This window comes from Gopherus flavomarginatus, chromosome 1, assembly GCF_025201925.1.
Source record: "Gopherus flavomarginatus isolate rGopFla2 chromosome 1, rGopFla2.mat.asm, whole genome shotgun sequence".
NCBI classification, from domain to species: domain Eukaryota; kingdom Metazoa; phylum Chordata; order Testudines; family Testudinidae; genus Gopherus; species Gopherus flavomarginatus.
In genome coordinates, this window is record NC_066617.1 from 138,647,166 (window position 1) to 138,665,109 (window position 17,944).

Sequence of the window (17,944 nt, forward strand, 5' to 3'; positions counted from 1 at the left end):
TTTACCTTCCATGTCCGCAGGTTTGGCCGATCGCGGCTCCCACTAGATGTGCTTCCTGCCACCCCCACTGACCTGGAGCGGCAGGTAAACAAACCGGCCAGGCCTGCCCGGGTGCTTACCCTGGAGAGCCACGTGCCAAAGTTTGCTGATCCTTGGAGTAGATAATACTGTGCAATATATGCAAAATAAATGAATTTAGATGTACCATTTTGGCCAGAAATCATAACTCATGGGTATTTCTGTCCAGTCCAGCTGAATTGATAATGAATTCTTCTTCCCTGCCCCCCTCCAAAAAAAAACCTGAAAGCTCCTCCTGCTGACAAGTTTGCTGAAACTGGCCCCATCTTCCCCAGTGTCTCTGCCTCCATGAAGGAGAGCACATTTCCTATAATATGAAGCCTGCAAGCAAGCTCAGGCAAAGGGAGCCCACATATCAGTCAGAGCCCATGGAGCAAACCAGCAGAACACCTTGCACATATCCTGAGTGTTTCAGGGAAGATCTTCACATTGGTACCCATTTTCCCCTACTCCTTTACCAACTCTTCCCCCCCGCAACTCCTTGGAATCACTAATTTTATTATTTGTAACTTTGACTTCTTCTTGTGTTGTTCCATTGCTTTGGACAAGGCCCCATATACTTATCTGGAATCCCTTGTATGTTGGTATAGCATGTGTCCTTCAAGACCAGATATGAGATCATGTTGAATGTGACTAAAAAGTCAATAAGAACAACACTTCATGTCCTTCTGTTTAAATACTTGTATTTTTCTTGAGGTGGAATGGTTGTTCAGCAAACATGCCAGCAAAGAAGTGTTGTCAGTTTTAATTTCCATAATAAATTAACGAGGATCTTTGCCTCCAGTCCATTGGATTGGGTAGAGATATTCCTGAGTTATAGTTTTTGACCAGAGTAGTGGATTCATAGTAGAAGAATCCAGTACTACATGTGTGAAAACTACTTTCGCCTCTTGCATCTCATTTAAACTTCCTCTTCTGCTGTGACCTAGTTTCCTCACTGTGGAGGTTTGCCTCTGAGAAGAGATTTGCAGTGTATGTAGTTTAAATACATTTATTCCCTATGAACCCCTTTTGTTTGCTTTCTCTCCCCTTGTCTAGACATGCCCTGCTGCTGAATGTCATGGGCACACAACAGCTCTTACTGCTGGCCCGGCAGATGCAGAAGCTCGAGGCCTTTATCCACATCTCTACTGCCTATGCAAATTGTAATAAGAGAAATATAGATGAAGTCATCTACCCACCACCTGTTGAGACCAAGAAGCTCTGCGACTTAGTGGAGTAAGTAGAAACAAACACAGCTTTCCTTCCTGATGCTGGTATGATGCGCCACCTCTGCAGAAAACCTATGACTAGATTGTTCATACACCTATGCTATGGAATGTTCCCCCAGACCAGTTATAGGTGCAGTGTCCTTCGCATTTGCACCTCAGCTAACAGTGCTGGGAAGTGGGTGTATAAGAGGAGAAGGAGACAAAGATGGTAACTTGGATTCCAAGTATCTTCAAGAGATCAACTTTCAAAACATTGATTGGAGGAATCATTCCTACATGCTTGTATCCAATAATGTTGGTATTTTTGGCCTTCCCCTTTATCCTATTTTTATTCATATTTTCTGGAAATATTTGCAATATAGACATAACCTCTGAGTCTTTATTTGGAGGTCTTTTAAAGTCACATTAGATTGTCATTTGGATCGACCTTCCAACGGTGTTTTGATTTCATTTGAAATAGGAAAGAATTAGCAAATAAAATGATCCATATGTGTCAATCCTATTATTTCAGCTGTTTTTCCACAGTCTTTATCTGTAGTGGCATGTGACTCTTTATGGTCCAGCATGGAGTAGTTGATGGTGCTTGTTTGTGTTAGTGAGAATGACGCAGTGCTTCTTCCTTTTCTAAGTCCCAACACTCTTGTTCCCTGAATAGGAGCTGTACCTTTTCAGAAAGTGAGCATGATTCACCACTGCATTACTCCTGTTGTCACTCAGTGTTACTCCACTTATTTCAGTGCAGTCCCAAATAGTGTCAGACTCGAGTGAATCACTGTTATAGAAAGAGATTTAAAATGATGACAGCTCATTGCAAGAATCCCAGCCCTGACTGCTGAGTTTAGCCCTTTCTAATGGCTCTTTTCCAACTGCTTTCTCCCCATGTATGAGCTGTCCATCTGCAGGGCCAGGTTCATTCTGTATTGAAAACCACAGCTCAGCTGGAGAATTCAGTAAATCTGCAGGACAACAAAAGTGTTTATTTAACTGAGTTTGTTGAATAGATGGATAATTAGAAAGAAAAATAAAACCTACTGACAGGGATTCCAGGGAAGCCTTCTCCTGAGAAGAATTAAGCTTCCCCATGGCAGTTTGTTCTGCTTTCCTTTTTCTTTTCAAATAATTTCCTATTTGCATAATATCAGCTTTAACTCTGCCAGCCATTAGCTCAGAATGCAGGTGTGTGCTGCCTTGTCCTTTGGACTTGTTCAAAGATGGGCATAAGCAGTATCTGCTGGCTTTTTCTCTGAGGAAAGAATAGAATTTGGGTTGGCTCTTGAATCCCATTTTGCCAAAATAAACAATTGCACTTTCTGAGTGCTAATCGGAAAATGTAATGTCAAATATTTGTTCTGTCTTTGATTTTCCTCTAGCAGCTCAGAATCTTGAATATAGTTCTCCACAGCCAACAAATGGAGTCAAAATAATTTTAATGATATCAGGACCTCCCGCCTTCACTACTTACATATAAGGGGTTTAGCCAGCTTGCAGAGTTCAGTTGTCTGTCACCGGCAAGTGCTGGCTCAGAAAAAAAGACTTGAGCAAAGGACAGAATGAGCCTCTGAAGCCGGCAGGGATTTCTGACAATATGCCTCTACTGCAGCCTCTTGGTTGCACAGGCAAAGGAAGTAATGATGAAAGCTTCAGAGCGTTAGGGGGTGAGGTGCTAGCTCTTACCTGCTCTGCTGTATGTTTGCCTCAGCAGTATACAGCTGTCAACTCGTGGTCACCACAGTTTGGTTTTTTGTTTTGTTTGCTTGCTTACTTGCTTGCCTTACACTTTCTCATGGTTGCCTGAATTCTGGCAGCATTCTTGTGAATGTTTTCCTTGCTCAGCAGGTTTACTATCATCCATTGCTTTCAATGGGCTGGAAGCCACAGGCTGCCCTCAGTTACGATGGCTGCCACTTCCCTGCAGCCTTTGCAGGTGGCATGAAGGCTGCCCATAGTGAAGAGGACCACTGTCTCCCATTGTTTTTAAAGGCACTGAAACTAGGGGGCACTCAGCGAAGATTGCTGGACTCTTGGTTTGGAAAGTGGTCTGGAAACTGTAATGGTGCATGAAGGAGACTTGTGGGCGGGGGTGTCGGGGGGAGGCTGCAGAAGAACATGGGGGAGTAGGCGGGAGAAAGTCAAGATCAGGGACTTGTGATGGAGAAAAGTAAGGAAAATACAAAGGCAAGTTGGGAACAGGAGACTAAGGGAGAATGTGAAGAGCAGAGAACTGGCTAGTGCAGGGAGGGAGACAAAGAATGGGTAAGAGGACGGAGACAAAGGTGATGCTATCAGAATACTTCATTATTCTGTCTTCAGCTAACTAGGAGGAAGTATATCTAAGTGTGTGCACTAGTCCAGAAGGGCTCAAAGAAAGATTATTAATAGGTAAGGGAGTTTTCCCCTTAATCCCTTCCTCCACCCCACATATATCCAAAGAATCACATGGATTGTGTCATTAAAAAGGGAAAAGAAATAGCAAGTTATACTTTGGGCCAGCCAGCTGTGAAAGCATCCCTTCATATCTTCATCAAATGTCTGTTGGAAAACTGATTTTAAAGCACTCAACTGAACAAGTATCTATATTTTTCTTTTCTTAAGTTTCATATATCTGTATGTCTGAGGCTGGCAATACATTATAATCCTGGCTGATCACCTGCTGTTCGGGTTCATAGTAGCCAATGCCAGCAGAAAGTGGAACAGGTCATTCAGATATACTCTTTTACAGTTGTAGGACATTGGCTGTTATGATGTGTAACGGGGATTTTTAAAGCTAATGTGTAAAGAAGCTTCTTAGGTCTAATAGGAAAGCAGAATTTTTACAAAGTTATTAAAAGGCATGACCCTACAATTGTAGCTAAATAACAGATCCTTTAATGGTCCTCTTGATTACAGGTTTAATTTGTATTTATGAGTATTGACTCAGCTGGAATCCTCGGTCAAGCTGGGGTTTTTTTACGTTTGTCCTCCTTCTATGTCCCTGATTTCAAATATGATGCTTCTTTAACTGTAACTGAAACTTTAAGATTGATCTGTGGAAACCAAAAGTCACACTTCTAAATACCACCAGGCCACTAGAGTAAACATATAATCTGCTACATCAAGCAAGGTATGCCTTATTCTAAAGCTGAGGGAAATCAGCTTTGGAGGTGCACTGAGGTAAGGAGCACAGCACAGTCTGTACAGTGTGGACTAAAGCAGGGTGCACGTTGTCCCTGATCATAATATTATAGAAATGTAAAAGGAAGTCAGTTCTAATTTACATAAGGGAGCATCTGATTTGTGTTAAGTGTAAAATCTTAATATAGAAAGTCACATTGTCTTAGGGGAAAATAACATATCTGTTTGGTGGAGCAGGGGGACAGTGGACAGCAAACCACAGCATTTTTGTTTGGTTTCATAAGGCACCAACAGCACTGAGGAAAAGCAGTTAGTACATGAATTAGCCTTTCAAAACCTCGAATGTAGGTCACAGAAAATGTAGGGCAGCATAAGGCCTTGCTAAATTGTTGGCTCAGTACTTCCATGATGGGAACACGAATTAATCATAGCATGTGGGAGGCTGGTATTCTTGAGAGGGTCTGTAGCACAAACCTCTCAACTATCGCTCAGAGCGGCTTGGAGGCTCACCCAAGATTCTGGAGTCATGACAGGGCACTTTAGCTGGGCACTTTGAAAGTATATATTTAAGGCCATACCAAATTCACAGTCCATTTTGGTCAATTTCATGGTCATGGGATTTTAAAAATCATAAATTTCATGATTTCAGGTATTTAAATCTGAAATTTCATAGTGTTGTAATTGTAGGGGTCTGACCCAAAAAGGAGGGGGAAGGGGGTATCACAAGGTTTTGTAGGGGGGTTGCGGTATTGCTATCCTTACTTCTGTGCTGCTGCTGACGGTGGCGTGGCCTTCAGAGCTGAGCAGCTAGAGAGCAGCGGCTGCTGGCTGGGAGCCCAGCTCTGAAGACAAAGCCACCGTCAGCAGCAGCAGCAAAGTAAGGATGGCCTGGTATTGTATCACCACCCTTACTTCTGCACTGCTGCCTGCAGAGCTCATAGACTCATAGACTCATAGGTCAGAAGGGACCAATCTAGTCTGACCTCCTGCACAAGGCAGGCCACAGAACCCTACCCATCCACTTTTATAACAACCCCTAACCCAGGACTGAGTTATTGAAATCCTCAAAATTGGTTTGAAGACCTCAAGCTGCAGAGAATCCACCAGCAAGCGACCCATGCCCCACGCTGCAGGGGAAGGCGAAAAACCTCCAGGGCCCCTGCCAATCCGCCCTGGAGGAAAATTCCTTCCCGACTCCAAATATGGCGATCAGCTCAACCCTGAGCATGTGGGCAAGACTCACCAGCCAGCACCCAAGAAGGAATTCTCTGCAGTAACTCAGTTCCTATCCCATCCAACATCTCCCCGCAGACCATTGAGCAGACTTATCTGGTGATAATCCAAGATCAATTGCCCAAATTAAACTATAACATCATAACATCCCCTCCATATACTTATCAAGCTTAGTCTTAAAGCCAGATAAGTCTTTTGCCCCCACTACTTCCCTCGGAAGGTTGTTCCAGAACTTCACTCCCCTAATGGTTAGAAACCTTCATCTAATTTCAAGTCTAAACTTCCTAATATCCAGTTTGTACCCATTCGTCCTCGTGCCTACATTAGTACTAAACTTAAATAATTCCTCTCCCTCCCCTGGCTGAGTCCTTAGCCAGCGCCATTCAGCTCTGAAGGCATCAGCACAGAAGTAAGGGTGTCAATTCTGTGACCCCCCCCAAAATGACTTTGTGACCCCCATGCAACTCCCTTTGGGGTCAGGACTCCCCCAATTTGAAAAACGCTGGTCTCTCCTGTGAAATCTGTATAGTATAGGGTAAAAGCACACAAAAGACCAGATTTCACAGTCTGTGATGCATTTTTCATGGTCGTGAATTTGGTAGGGCCCTAGATATATTAGATGGACAAGTTGCAACATCTGGTAAATCAGCATTACAATTTGCTCTGATACCCCTGATGGCTTATTCCCATGGTTGCTCAATTACACTGAGAAAGCAAAGGCAGAATTCTGACCATAGCTGTGACTGTAGGCAGGGTTTCTGTTTAAAGCTGAATTTTGCATTATTTCTGAAATCCACATGGTCAGAACTGGAAGTGAGCAGGAGACCGTTTCCTATCCCACAAAAGTTTTTGAGATTTCTACATTTTCTCCCATCCTGATTTAGGATGAAAAGTTGAAATTTTGAAAATTTTCATGAACCAGTAATCTGATCTGAAATTTTCCAGGAGTCAATTGAAATGTTCTGTTTTGATTTTGACCTTTTATAGAATTTCACCTTATTTAGTATAAAATAACTATACTTTCAAAATGAAGTCGTTTTGAACCAGAAAAGGAAACTTTTTGTTTCAAAAATGTTGAAAAGTGTTGTTTCGACAATTTGAAAACTTTTTTCCCCCCAATCGAGATTAATAAAACCAACCCTTTCCTGCAAACAGTTTTGGGTCTGCTATTTCCAATTTGAAAAAAATAATATTTTGTCAGAAAATTCCTGACCGACTCTAGTCAGACCTCGTTTAAAATTGCTGTGCTAGTTCAGGGACAGAGTTTGTGGTGCAAATTTGAGCTCATTTGATGAAGTAGTTCTCAAGATATAGCACAGTGGTCACCAACTGGTTGATCGTGATCGACTGGTCGATCCTAGACAGGGGCGGCTCCAGGCACCAGCACACCAAGCACGTGCCTGGAGCGGCAAGCCATGGGGGGCGCTCTGCCGGTCACCGCGAGGGCAGTAGGCAGGTTGCCTTTGGCGGCATGCCTGCAGAGGGTCCGCTGGTCCCGTGGCTTTGGTGGACCTCCTGCAGACGTGCCGCCCAATCCGCGGGACCGGGGACCTCCCACAGGCAAGCCACTGAAGGCAGCCTGCCTGCAGTGCTTGAGGCAGCAAAATACCTAGAGCTGCCCCTGATCCTAGAGGATCTCCCAGTCAATTGCGATCTCTGGCAGAGTGTGGCTGCAGCTAAGGCAGACTCCCTGCCTACCCTGGTCCCACGCTGCTCCTGGAAGTGTCCAGTGCAGCCCCATGGCCCTGGGAGGTGGGGGGAGGATGGCATGGGTCTCCCTCTTGTGTGTTGCTGCTGCCTGCAAGCACCACCCCCACAGTTCCCATTGGCTGGGAGAGCTGCCGGGGCAGTGTCTGCAGAGAGGGACAGCGTGTGGAGCCACATGTCCCCCGCCTCTTCCCCAGAGACTGCAGTGGCATGCTGGCCACTTCCAGGAGTGGTGTGGGGCTGGGGTAGGCAGGGAGCCTGCTTTAGCCTTGTTGTGCCCACCGCCAACCAGCAGCCACCAGAGTAAATGCTGCGCAGCAGTAGGTCCTGTACCCCGCCCAACCCCCTGCCCCAGGCTGAGCCCAGAGCCCCCTCCACACTGTGAATCCCTTGGCCCCAGCCCAGAGCCCGTCAAACCCCTACCTCAGCCCGGTGAAAGTGAGTAAAGGTGGGGGAGAGCGACCAACGGGGGGAGGGGTAGAGTAGGTTAGATAAATGTCTATTAGGGATGGTCTAGACCGTATTTGGTCCTGCCATGAGGGCAGGGGACTGGACTCGATGACCTCTCGAGGTCCCTTCCAGTCCTAGAGTCTATGAGTTTATGAGTCTATAAACACATGATTTTCTGTGGGGGTGTGGTGGTAGTGGTGGTGGGAGCTGGTGGGGAGATTTGGAAAGGGACCCTGCACGCAACCCCAGTGATAATGTCAGATATTTGCATAATAAATGCAATTGCAATATCATTGAAGAAGATAATTGTGATATTTTAAACTTTTGTAATGCTGCTAAACTCTTTGTGGAATTGAATTTTTCCAAGAGTTTGCATGCATAGCTGGGGACTGTGCTAGCTAATTCAGAGGGAACTGTAGGGCCAGGTTATGAACATCCATCAGGGTTTGTCTAGACCAGTAAAAACTGCATTACTAAACAATGCTGGTGCAGCACATCTGTACTAGGGGTGAAATCCTGGCTCCATTATAGTAAATAACAAAACTCCCAGTTATTCCTTCTTTTGCCTAAAAGTATTCTAGTTGCTGACTTCCCCACTACAGTTAAGAGTCTTGAAACTATAGACAGCTGAGGATGCTGACCAATTTGCTTAACTTCTTCCTCATTTCATTCATCTGTCCACGTGGTTTATGTCAACAAAATTATTTTCTTTGTCCCGCTAGGTGGCTGGATGAATCTATCATTCAAGAGATCACACCTAAGCTGATTGGGGACTGGCCCAATACGTATACATACACCAAAGCCTTGGCAGAGTACCTGGTCCAGCAAGAGAAAGAGCACTTCAACATTGCCATCATCAGGCCATCCATCGTGGGAGCCAGCTGGCATGAGCCTTTCCCAGTACGCCTGATTACGCTCCTTCTTTTAACCATTTCCCACTGAGTGGTCTCCAGATACAGCTGAGACCCCTGCTCTAAATCCAGCCTTCTGTCCAGGGGGCAACCTCTCATTACAAAGATGCCTGCTGATCATCTTAGAAGTGCACTCTGGTTCTTCAGGGTTTCCAAGGAGGCTGTGGGAGATGGGAGCAGGCAGTGTCTGGTGCAGAACTGCAAGACTTGCTCAATGTCTCCAGGAAAGAATCACATTTGCAAGTTGAAAAAGGCAATTTAAAATAAAAAACAAATGAATTAAATTTACTGTTGGTGGGAAATGCTGGACTTGCAATACTGGAGACTAAAGTCCTGTATCCAGAGAGGTTCTACACACTGCCATGCCAACATACCTCAGCACTCAGCTGGGGGAACACTCCTAGGGCTCATAGGATAGGTCAAGCTGTCCATCCTGATCTTTATGCTAAGGCAGTCTGCTAGGCATGCCAGGTAGGGCCATTTGCGAGCGGTTTTTGGATGCCATAACATGACATTCAGTAACTCACCAAGCTGAGATGCTCCAGATGCACATTTATGGGGAGTGCTGCAAATACTAGGAGTACCACACATGGAATAGAATTCAGCTACATTTATACATTGAAATAAATATTCTAGGACAAATTTACTACTGGCATTAGGAGGTGCAACATGTTCTAGGCTTGCACCTGGGTCATAAAGGTGACATAGTCACCTTTGCCTCTTCCGTACCTGAGTGGCACCAGGCAAAGCTCAGACATCACCTAGGATCTGAACCAAAATATCCATCTTGGAAGGACAGAGTGCAGCATAGTCATTGCAAGTCATTCGAAATATTATTGGTTCTAATTAACATTCCCACAAGATGTGACTTTCCTTACTGCAACAGAGTGCTGTTCAAGAGTCCTGATATTCTTTACTGTCTTTGAAAACTTCAGGAAAAATCAAATAAATTACCTCCAATCTGACCGTTAGACAGATACGCCACACTGGTCATTATAAGCCGGGGTGATTGCATCAACACCAAGATTACATGGCATTTGGAAAGTCAGATCTGGTACACATAGTCAAATTACTACCCTAATGTGATCTTTAAAACAAAATTTGACTATATTTGACTAGATCGTAAACTGCAGACAACACTGGCTGTTTACCATGCATCCTTTATTTAAAATCAATATGTTGTGCTATCTTTGCTCTGTGTCAGTAGTCCAAGCTAAATTGGCATCCTTTTTAACAGTGGTCTGATTAAGTGACTTCATCCATACCACAGCACTGTAACACTTTTTGAAGCCTATATGAGCCAAACATTGTTGAAAGAAATAATAAAAAATGTCTTTCCTTTTTTGCAGGGTTGGATTGACAACTTCAATGGAGCAAGTGGAATGATTATTGCGGTACGTATAGTTACTACTTAAAAAAAATTTCCTTTGCTCAAAACGTGTGTGCAGAAAATTCCATAGCATTTTGTAGATTTTAATAGAGACACATACCATATATCTTTATAGGCATATGCCTACAGGACCCGACAGTGTTGTCTGTTTATACTGCATCCAAAAAAACTACCTTAAAACAACGTTAAGGTTGCATAGTCAAGTACTGAAAAGTTAGGAAATAGAAGAATTAATGTTACCTGTACAAGCTTATTTTGTCCCCCTTGTTATGCATATACTAGCTTTTCCACAGGATCCTGGCCTCCTACCAGCAGAAGGTGCATTGAGAGCATAGTCTCCATGCTTTCAGTTCTGGTACCTGGCACAACAGTGGCAGCTAATAGGGAGCATGTGCCGAGCTCTATGGGGGTACCAAATGCTCATCCTGGTCAGCATGTAGGATCTGTGTGAGTATGGAGCATGCTCACTGCAGACAGAATCTTGGGAGAATCTAGCTCTACTGAGCATGTGTGAACTGTGATTTTCAGATGCTTATAAATTGGCCATATTTGGGCAAATTTTTGTGGGGCTGGCAAAAGGCACATCATTGATGGTAGGCACAGGTGCCAACTTTCACACAGTAAATAAGCATCCTGACTTGCACAATAAGCCAAAAATCAAGCTAATTGCATTTCAAAACCAGGTCAAAACAAACCAATCCCTAAGAACCCAACGCTCTGTGACTAGATCACCCCTGCATGCAGTCTGGAACTGTGGTGGGCCCGCTATGCACCCCTGACTCTCTCCCCATCTTGCCGCTGCTTTCCAGGAGCTGATCAAAAAAAGGAAGCAACAAGCTACAAGCCAAAAACTAGCCAACAAGCAAATCACAAGCAAATTAAGCCAGAAACAAGCCCAGTTTCTGTGTTTTTTCCCATGGGTTTAGCATGTCTGCCACCTCCTGGCAAATGTCCAACTCCTTGCTCCAAAGCATGGGGGCACTAGAGATTCTCAATGAAATAGTGGTTAGAATTTTTTAACATGGGCAAAACAATGTATTTTTCCCTAATCTTGTACTCAGAAGTGACCAAATCGTTTCTACTGAAAGTTTCCAAGAAAATTCAGCCTGAGACACACACCTGGCACGGAAAACTTCAGTCTGAACAGTTCAGATCTGGTAAAGTTATAAGCAACTGAAAACAGTGTCATAAAATAGAAACTTAAATTACACATGTCATTTCCAGGACATGTGTTAACTATATGTGCTTCTGTTGGAAGCATTCAATTCAAGGCAACAAAGTTGTTGGTTCAAGTCTCACACAAGGACTTAAGTTCATTTATTCCCATGAAACAAGTGCAATGCAGTTCTTATACACCTCTATCCCAATATAACGCTGTCCTCGGGAGCCAAAAAATCTTACCAAGTTATAGGTGAAACCGCATTATATCAAACTTGCTTTGATTTGCCAGAGTGCACAGCCCCGCCTCCCCAGAGCACTGCTTTTCCATGTTCTATCTGAATTCGTGTTATATCAGGCTAGAGATGTACTATCATTTCTCATTATATGTATTTGTGACACATACATCACGATAATGCCTGACCTACACCAGTGGTGGGCAAACTGCGGCCCACGGGCTGCATGCGGTCTGTCAGAGTAATCTTTTGGCAGGCCACGAGACAGTTTGTTTACATTTGCACATTTGGAACAAAATCCAGGATAATGGAGAATAAAACCCTAGTTTTCCTAAAGAATTGCCTTGAAGAAAGATGCAATAGATAAGTAAATCAGTAATAATAATACATATGAAGAGCATATCCTTTTCCATGCATTTCTCATCAGTTTGATTTTTGTTTTAAACCAGAACTACTACTACTCCCCCAACTCATATGAACGGCCATCCTGTGTCAAACTAATGATCCATCTAGTCCAGTATCCTGTCTTCTGACAGTGGCCAGTGCCAGATGCTTCAGAGGGAATGAACAGAACAGGACATTTTGAGTGACCCGTCCATCCCCTGTCATCCAATCCCAGCTTCTGGCAATTGGAGATTTAGGGACACTCCGAACATGGGGTTGCATCCCCAACCATCTTTACTAAAAGCCACTGATGGACCTATCCTCCATGAATTTACCTACTTGTTTTTTAACCCAGTTATGCTTTTGGCACTCATCACATCCTGTGGTTGACTGTGCATTCTGTGAAGTGCTTCCTTTTATTTGTTTTAAATTTGCTGCCTATTAACTTCATTGGGTGACCCCTAGCTCTTGTGTTATGTGAAAGAGTAAATAACACTTTCTTATTCACTTTCTCCGCACCATTCATGCTTTTATAGACCTCTATCATAGCCCTATTGGTCGTATCTTTTTAAGATGAGCAGTCCCAGTCTTTTTAATCTCTCCACATATAGAAGCTGTTCCATACCCCTAATCATTTGTCTTGCCCTCTTCCAATTCTAACATACCTTTTTTTGAGATGGGGCAACCAGAACTATATACGGCATTCAAGGTGCAGGCCTACCATGAATTTATATAGTGGCATTATGATATTTTCTGATTTAGTATCTATCACTTTCCTAATGGTTCCTAGCGTTCTTTTAGCTTTTTTGCCTGCAACTGCACATTGAGCAGATGTTTTTAGAGAACCATGCACAATGACTCCAATATCTCTTTCTTGAAAGATAACAGCTAATTTAGACCCCATCACTTTGTATATATAGTTGGAGTTTATTTTTCCAGTGTGCATTACTTTACACGTATCAATATTGAATTTCATCTGCCTTTTTGTTGTCCCGTTACCCAGTTTATTGAGATCCCTTTGTAACTCTTCTCAGTCAGCTTTGGACTTAACTATCTTGAGTAACTTTTTATCGTCTGCAAATTTTGCCAACTCACTTCTCACCCCCTTTTCCACGTCATTTATGAATATGCTGAACAGCACAGGTCCCAGTACTCTTTCTTGGAGGACCTGGCTATTTACCTCTCTCCATTGTGAAAGCTGGCCATTTATTTCTGACCTTTGTTTCCTATCTTTTAAACAGTTATTGATCCATGAGAGGCCCTTCCCTCTTGCATCACGACTGCTTAGTTTGCTTAAGAGACTTTAGTTGAGGGACCTCATCAAAAGCTTTCTGAAAGGCCAAGTACAGTATCTTCACCAGCTTCCCCTTGTCCACATTTGTTCTTCCCCTCATAAAATTCTAATATATTGTCGAGGCATCATTTCCCTTTACAAAAGCTGGGTTGACTTTTCTCCCACAAACCATGTTCATCTCTGTGTCTGATGATTCTGTAACTTATAGTTTCAGCCAATTTCTCTGGTACTGAAGTTAGGCTTGCCAGCCTATAATTGCCTCTGGAGTCTTTTTTAAAAATCAGCATTACATGGGCTACCCTCCAGTCATCTGGTACAGAGGCTGACTTCTGTATATTTTGTACCATGGTATTACCATGTCCTGTTGATTATTTTCATTCTACCAAGTTTCTCAGATATCAATATGCTCACTTAATGCCATCCATACTCATCCATACAATGTGTTAACCCAGGGGTACATTCTAATAAATGGGGGTATACTGTATATTTTTGTTAATCTTTATTTTATCCAGGTTGATTACACTATAAAACTATGCTATTGTCAGCCTTGTGCAGTGTATAACAGGATTTGTGGTTTGTAATCATAGCAAAGGAGGATTATGTTGACATAGCATCTTAATAAAAACAGCTCATTTTTACCTTAGGAAATGAAAGTTGTTATAATTACATGTGGAATACACACTTCATGCTGGAGCAGGATTAGTAAATAGATATGTTCATGCTAATGCTTTCATCCAAGGCCTTTGTTGTTCATTTCAAACCACATCCTCTGTATTCACAAAACTCCACTGGCTCTCCATTAATATTAAGATTAATTAAAATAATTGCATTCCAGCTGTGATATTTTTAAATGTATCGAGCAGAGTGTTGGATCTGTTTATGCGAATGCACTTAGAGTTTCTTAAGCATTTGCTCATACCAAGTTTGTTGTTATATAGTGGTACTATGGGTTTTTTTCTCTTTCTCTCTCTTTATAATACAGTCTGGCATCATGGTGGCTCCAACAGTGTGTACATGCATGTGTTTCTATTCAGGGATTTGTGCTATATCTATCATACAGAACAACTGACTATGACAATTTCAAGAACCTTCCGTGCATCAGAATAGCAAACTATTTACCACACTGCTTGCAGCCCCCAGGGTGGTGGGGGGAGGGAGGAGAGAAGTCTGCTACAACTGTGAGTACTCCAAACTACTAAACTAAGAACAGCGAGGTGAAATAGCAGGCTATATTGGAACAATGGAGGACTTTTGACATGGAGGACTGGCCCACATCTATAGAAAGTCTGGAGCAGCATGTTGAAGTAAACAAGATTCTCTCAGAAAAATGTACCGTTACTAAGAGTGCTGAAAGCAAAAACACACAGTGTAGTATGCAGTCTGATCATCTCAGAGAAGCCAGCAAGCAAAACTTTCAAAGAGAGAATGCAAATTGTTCAAGAGCACTTGGTGCCCAAGCCCCTGATTATGGCTGAAAGGTTTGGGCATTGGCGGCGGGTTGAGGAGGCTGTGCCTTCCCAAACAGCCAGCCGTGGTCCCGCCCATATTCCGCCCCCCAGAGCCCTGTTTCTATGGTGCCACTGGGCTCCAGGGGCTGGGGCCATGCCGCCCGCCTTCCTGGTGCCCCACGGCTGGGGATCCTGCAGCGGCGCCATGTGCTCTTCCTCCCAGCACTCCAGGGCTGTGGGGGTCTACAGGCAGCCTGGGGCAGGAGCCAGCGGCCGTGCAGGGATCTCTGGGTTCTGGGAGCGTGGAAGAAGTGGGGCCGGGCCTCAGATGTAAGAGGCAGAGCTGCGGACTAGCCTCCCCCAGCCAGCAGTTCATGTGCAGCCCATGGCTTTTGGTTTCATAAGCGGAATCAACCTGAAGGTGAATCTATTTCCTCCTTTGATACAGAGTTAAAAACATTATCAAAACACTGTCCTTTTAAGGATGGTCTTAACGAGGCCTTGAGAGACAAATTTGTGTGTGGACTACTTAATGGAAGCATACAAAGAGCCACGAGGGATCCCATGTGAGCTCAGGTTTATGAAGCCACTCTGAACAGCTGAAAATATGCTAACAGCCCTAATTGGGCATGCTTTTACACATGGGAAGGTGAGCTTACCATACGTTAAGGATGTGTCCTGTGGGATTCATGTTGTTATACCTAGTAAGCTGTGCACAAGAGTCTTAGAAGAGTTCCTTGTAGGTCACCTAGAGATAGTAAAAATGAAGGCACTTGCCAGAAGTTTTGTATGGTGGCCAGGCATTGAACAACAAATAGAACAGCTTGCTAAGGAATGTTTGGACTCCCAGCAGGTACAACACATGCCTAAACCAGCATCATTGCCCCTGGGAATGGCCATAAACTCCCTGGCAATGTCTGCATATTGACTTTGCCAGGCCATTTTTGGGAATGATGTATCTAGTAGTGGGGGGTGCCCATTCCAAATGGCTAGAAGTTTTTTGCATGAAAATTACCACAGCTGCACAGACAATAGAAAAACTTGGAAGTTTATTTGCAAGAACTGGACTGCCAGAACAAGCTGTGAGTGACCATGTCCTCAGTGTTGCTCAGAAGAGTTTCCACAGCTCATGAAGAAAAATGGTATTAGATATATCACCTTAATACCACACCACCCAACCACAAAGGGCTTGGTTGAAAGGTTTGTACAGAAGTTTAAGCAAGCCCTGCGATCCATGACAGATGAGAGAGGGTCATTTCGGCAGAAGCTGATATGTTTCTTGCTAGCATATAGAAATACGATATATTCCATGACAAACCAAACACCTGAGATGCTGTTTATGGGCAGAAATCTCAGTTTATGTTTGGACTTATTAAAACCAAATATACTACTACAAGTCAGAATTTATCCAATAAGTCAAGCTATGGTGAGAAGGACCAGTGCACCTCATCAGCTACAAGTGGGTCTAATAGCGCTGGCGCATGGTTATCAGGGAACCAGTACATGGCTTCCAGCAACTATTATCACATAAATGGGTCCTTTGTCTTATATAGTACAAGAGGAACCCAATATGTTTTAGTTCTGCCATGTTGACCAAGTGTGAGATTTGGGGGTGACCTGTGGCTGAGAAAAGCAGTAGAATTTGGGGAACTGCCAGTTGTTCCAACATCAATGCCCCAGCTTGAAGCAGCAACCAAGAAGCAGCAACCAAGAAGCTGAACAACCAGCATCATCTGAGGGAACATATGAGTCAGAAATTGCTGCAGACACATCACTTCCTCAGAGAAGTGTTCAAAATGTTGGCAGACGCTATCCAGAAAGACAATGCAAGCCACCTTAAAGATTTCACTTGTTACTGGACCTTGGGTTGTTCTTCCACCTTCTGAAGGTTTGTGTCCATTTTATTTTTCAGAGGGAAGGGCAGATGTGATATACTTGAATGTATTGAACAGAGTTATGAATCTGTTTACGTGAATTTGCAGTTATAGTTTCTTAAGTAGTAGCTTATGCTGAATCTGTTTTTATGTAGTGGTTACTATGTTTTTCTTCTCTCTCCCTTTGCAATACAAGAGTCTGTCTGCCATCCTGGCTCCTGTGTTTCTAATCAGGGATTTGTGCTATATCTGTCATACATGCAGCCTTTTACACACACACACCATGGATGAGCTCACAAATGTTTCACTTGCTCTCTCTTTCTCTCTTCTCCACACTTAGCACCTTGGGTTCACCCAGTACATGTCTTTTCTGTGTTCTTTCACACAACCTTGCCACTGTTAGGGTGAGAACCTTCTCCTCTGCAACTTATGTCTAGAAACTCCCTGTAATTGTAAATCTCTGCTTCATTAACTCTCTATTGCTTTTCAGCTATCATCTAAAAAGAGATTTTTTTTTTCTTCTTTGCCAACATCTCTGAATTTCTCTCCATTGGCTATTATTTTAATTTTATATCTGTATTATTTAACTTAGTGTGTTCTTTGGGATACAATTTGCATGAACGATGTTACACAAAACAAAGTTCTGTTGTTTTGTCCTTTATTTCCCTTGAGATTGTTTTTTGAGTATGTTGTGCTGTATACCTGCATAAAGCGGGCACATTGTGAGGCTGGAGCCCAAAAGCTGAGTCTTTCAGCCACCCAAGAAATGCAGCGATCAAATGTGACTGTGTGACTTAAAATGTTTCACTGCTTTTGTAAAATGTTTTTCTTGCACTTTTTTTGACTATCAACAAGTCAGTTCTGACCTACATGGCAAAGTATTTGGAATCTTCATCCACCAATAATATTTTTTCTTTCATTAAATCATCTGTTGAAGTTGTACAAGGTCCCGTGTGTATTTCATGCCATTGTTCCTTGGCTCAGCAACAAAGGGGAAATGTAAAAGCAGCAAAGAATCCTGTGGCACCTTATAGACTAACAGACGTTTTGGAGCATGAGCTTTCGTGGGTGAATACCCACTTCCTCAGATGCATGTAATGGAAATTTCCAGGGGCAGGTATATATATGCTAGCAAGCAAGCTAGAGATAACGAGGTCAGTTCAATCAGGGAGGATGAGGCCCTGTTCTAGCAGTTGAGGTGTGAAAACCAAGAGAGGAGAAACTGGTTCTGTAATTGGCAAGCCATTCACAGTCTTTGTTCAATCCTGAGCTGATGGTGTCAAACGTCCTATAACTGTATCTTTTCCTGAATTCCATCTGTGAAATTCAGGCCTCATCGATGTCAGTGCCAAAACTACCATTGACTTCAAGAGGTCCAGGATTTAAAGTTACATCTTTAGTGCTGAATGAATTCTAGTGTACAGCTGGGGTTTCTGACACTGCAGGACTGTTTTACTAA

The 17,944-nt window shown here is 43.3% G+C and overlaps 1 protein-coding gene across 6 annotated transcripts in view; it reads left to right on the forward strand.

Annotated features, from left to right (window-relative positions):
• FAR2 (fatty acyl-CoA reductase 2) overlaps positions 1–17,944 on the forward strand; it is a 221,978-nt gene that overhangs the window by 152,022 nt on the left and 52,012 nt on the right. For all 6 annotated transcript variants that reach the window (XM_050965691.1, XM_050965674.1, XM_050965658.1 and 3 more), the window contains 3 exons: positions 1,117–1,296; positions 8,513–8,690; positions 10,051–10,095. In XM_050965691.1, coding sequence (XP_050821648.1) covers positions 1,117–1,296; positions 8,513–8,690; positions 10,051–10,095 — 403 coding nt within the window. The remainder of the gene's footprint in view (positions 1–1,116; positions 1,297–8,512; positions 8,691–10,050; positions 10,096–17,944) is intronic.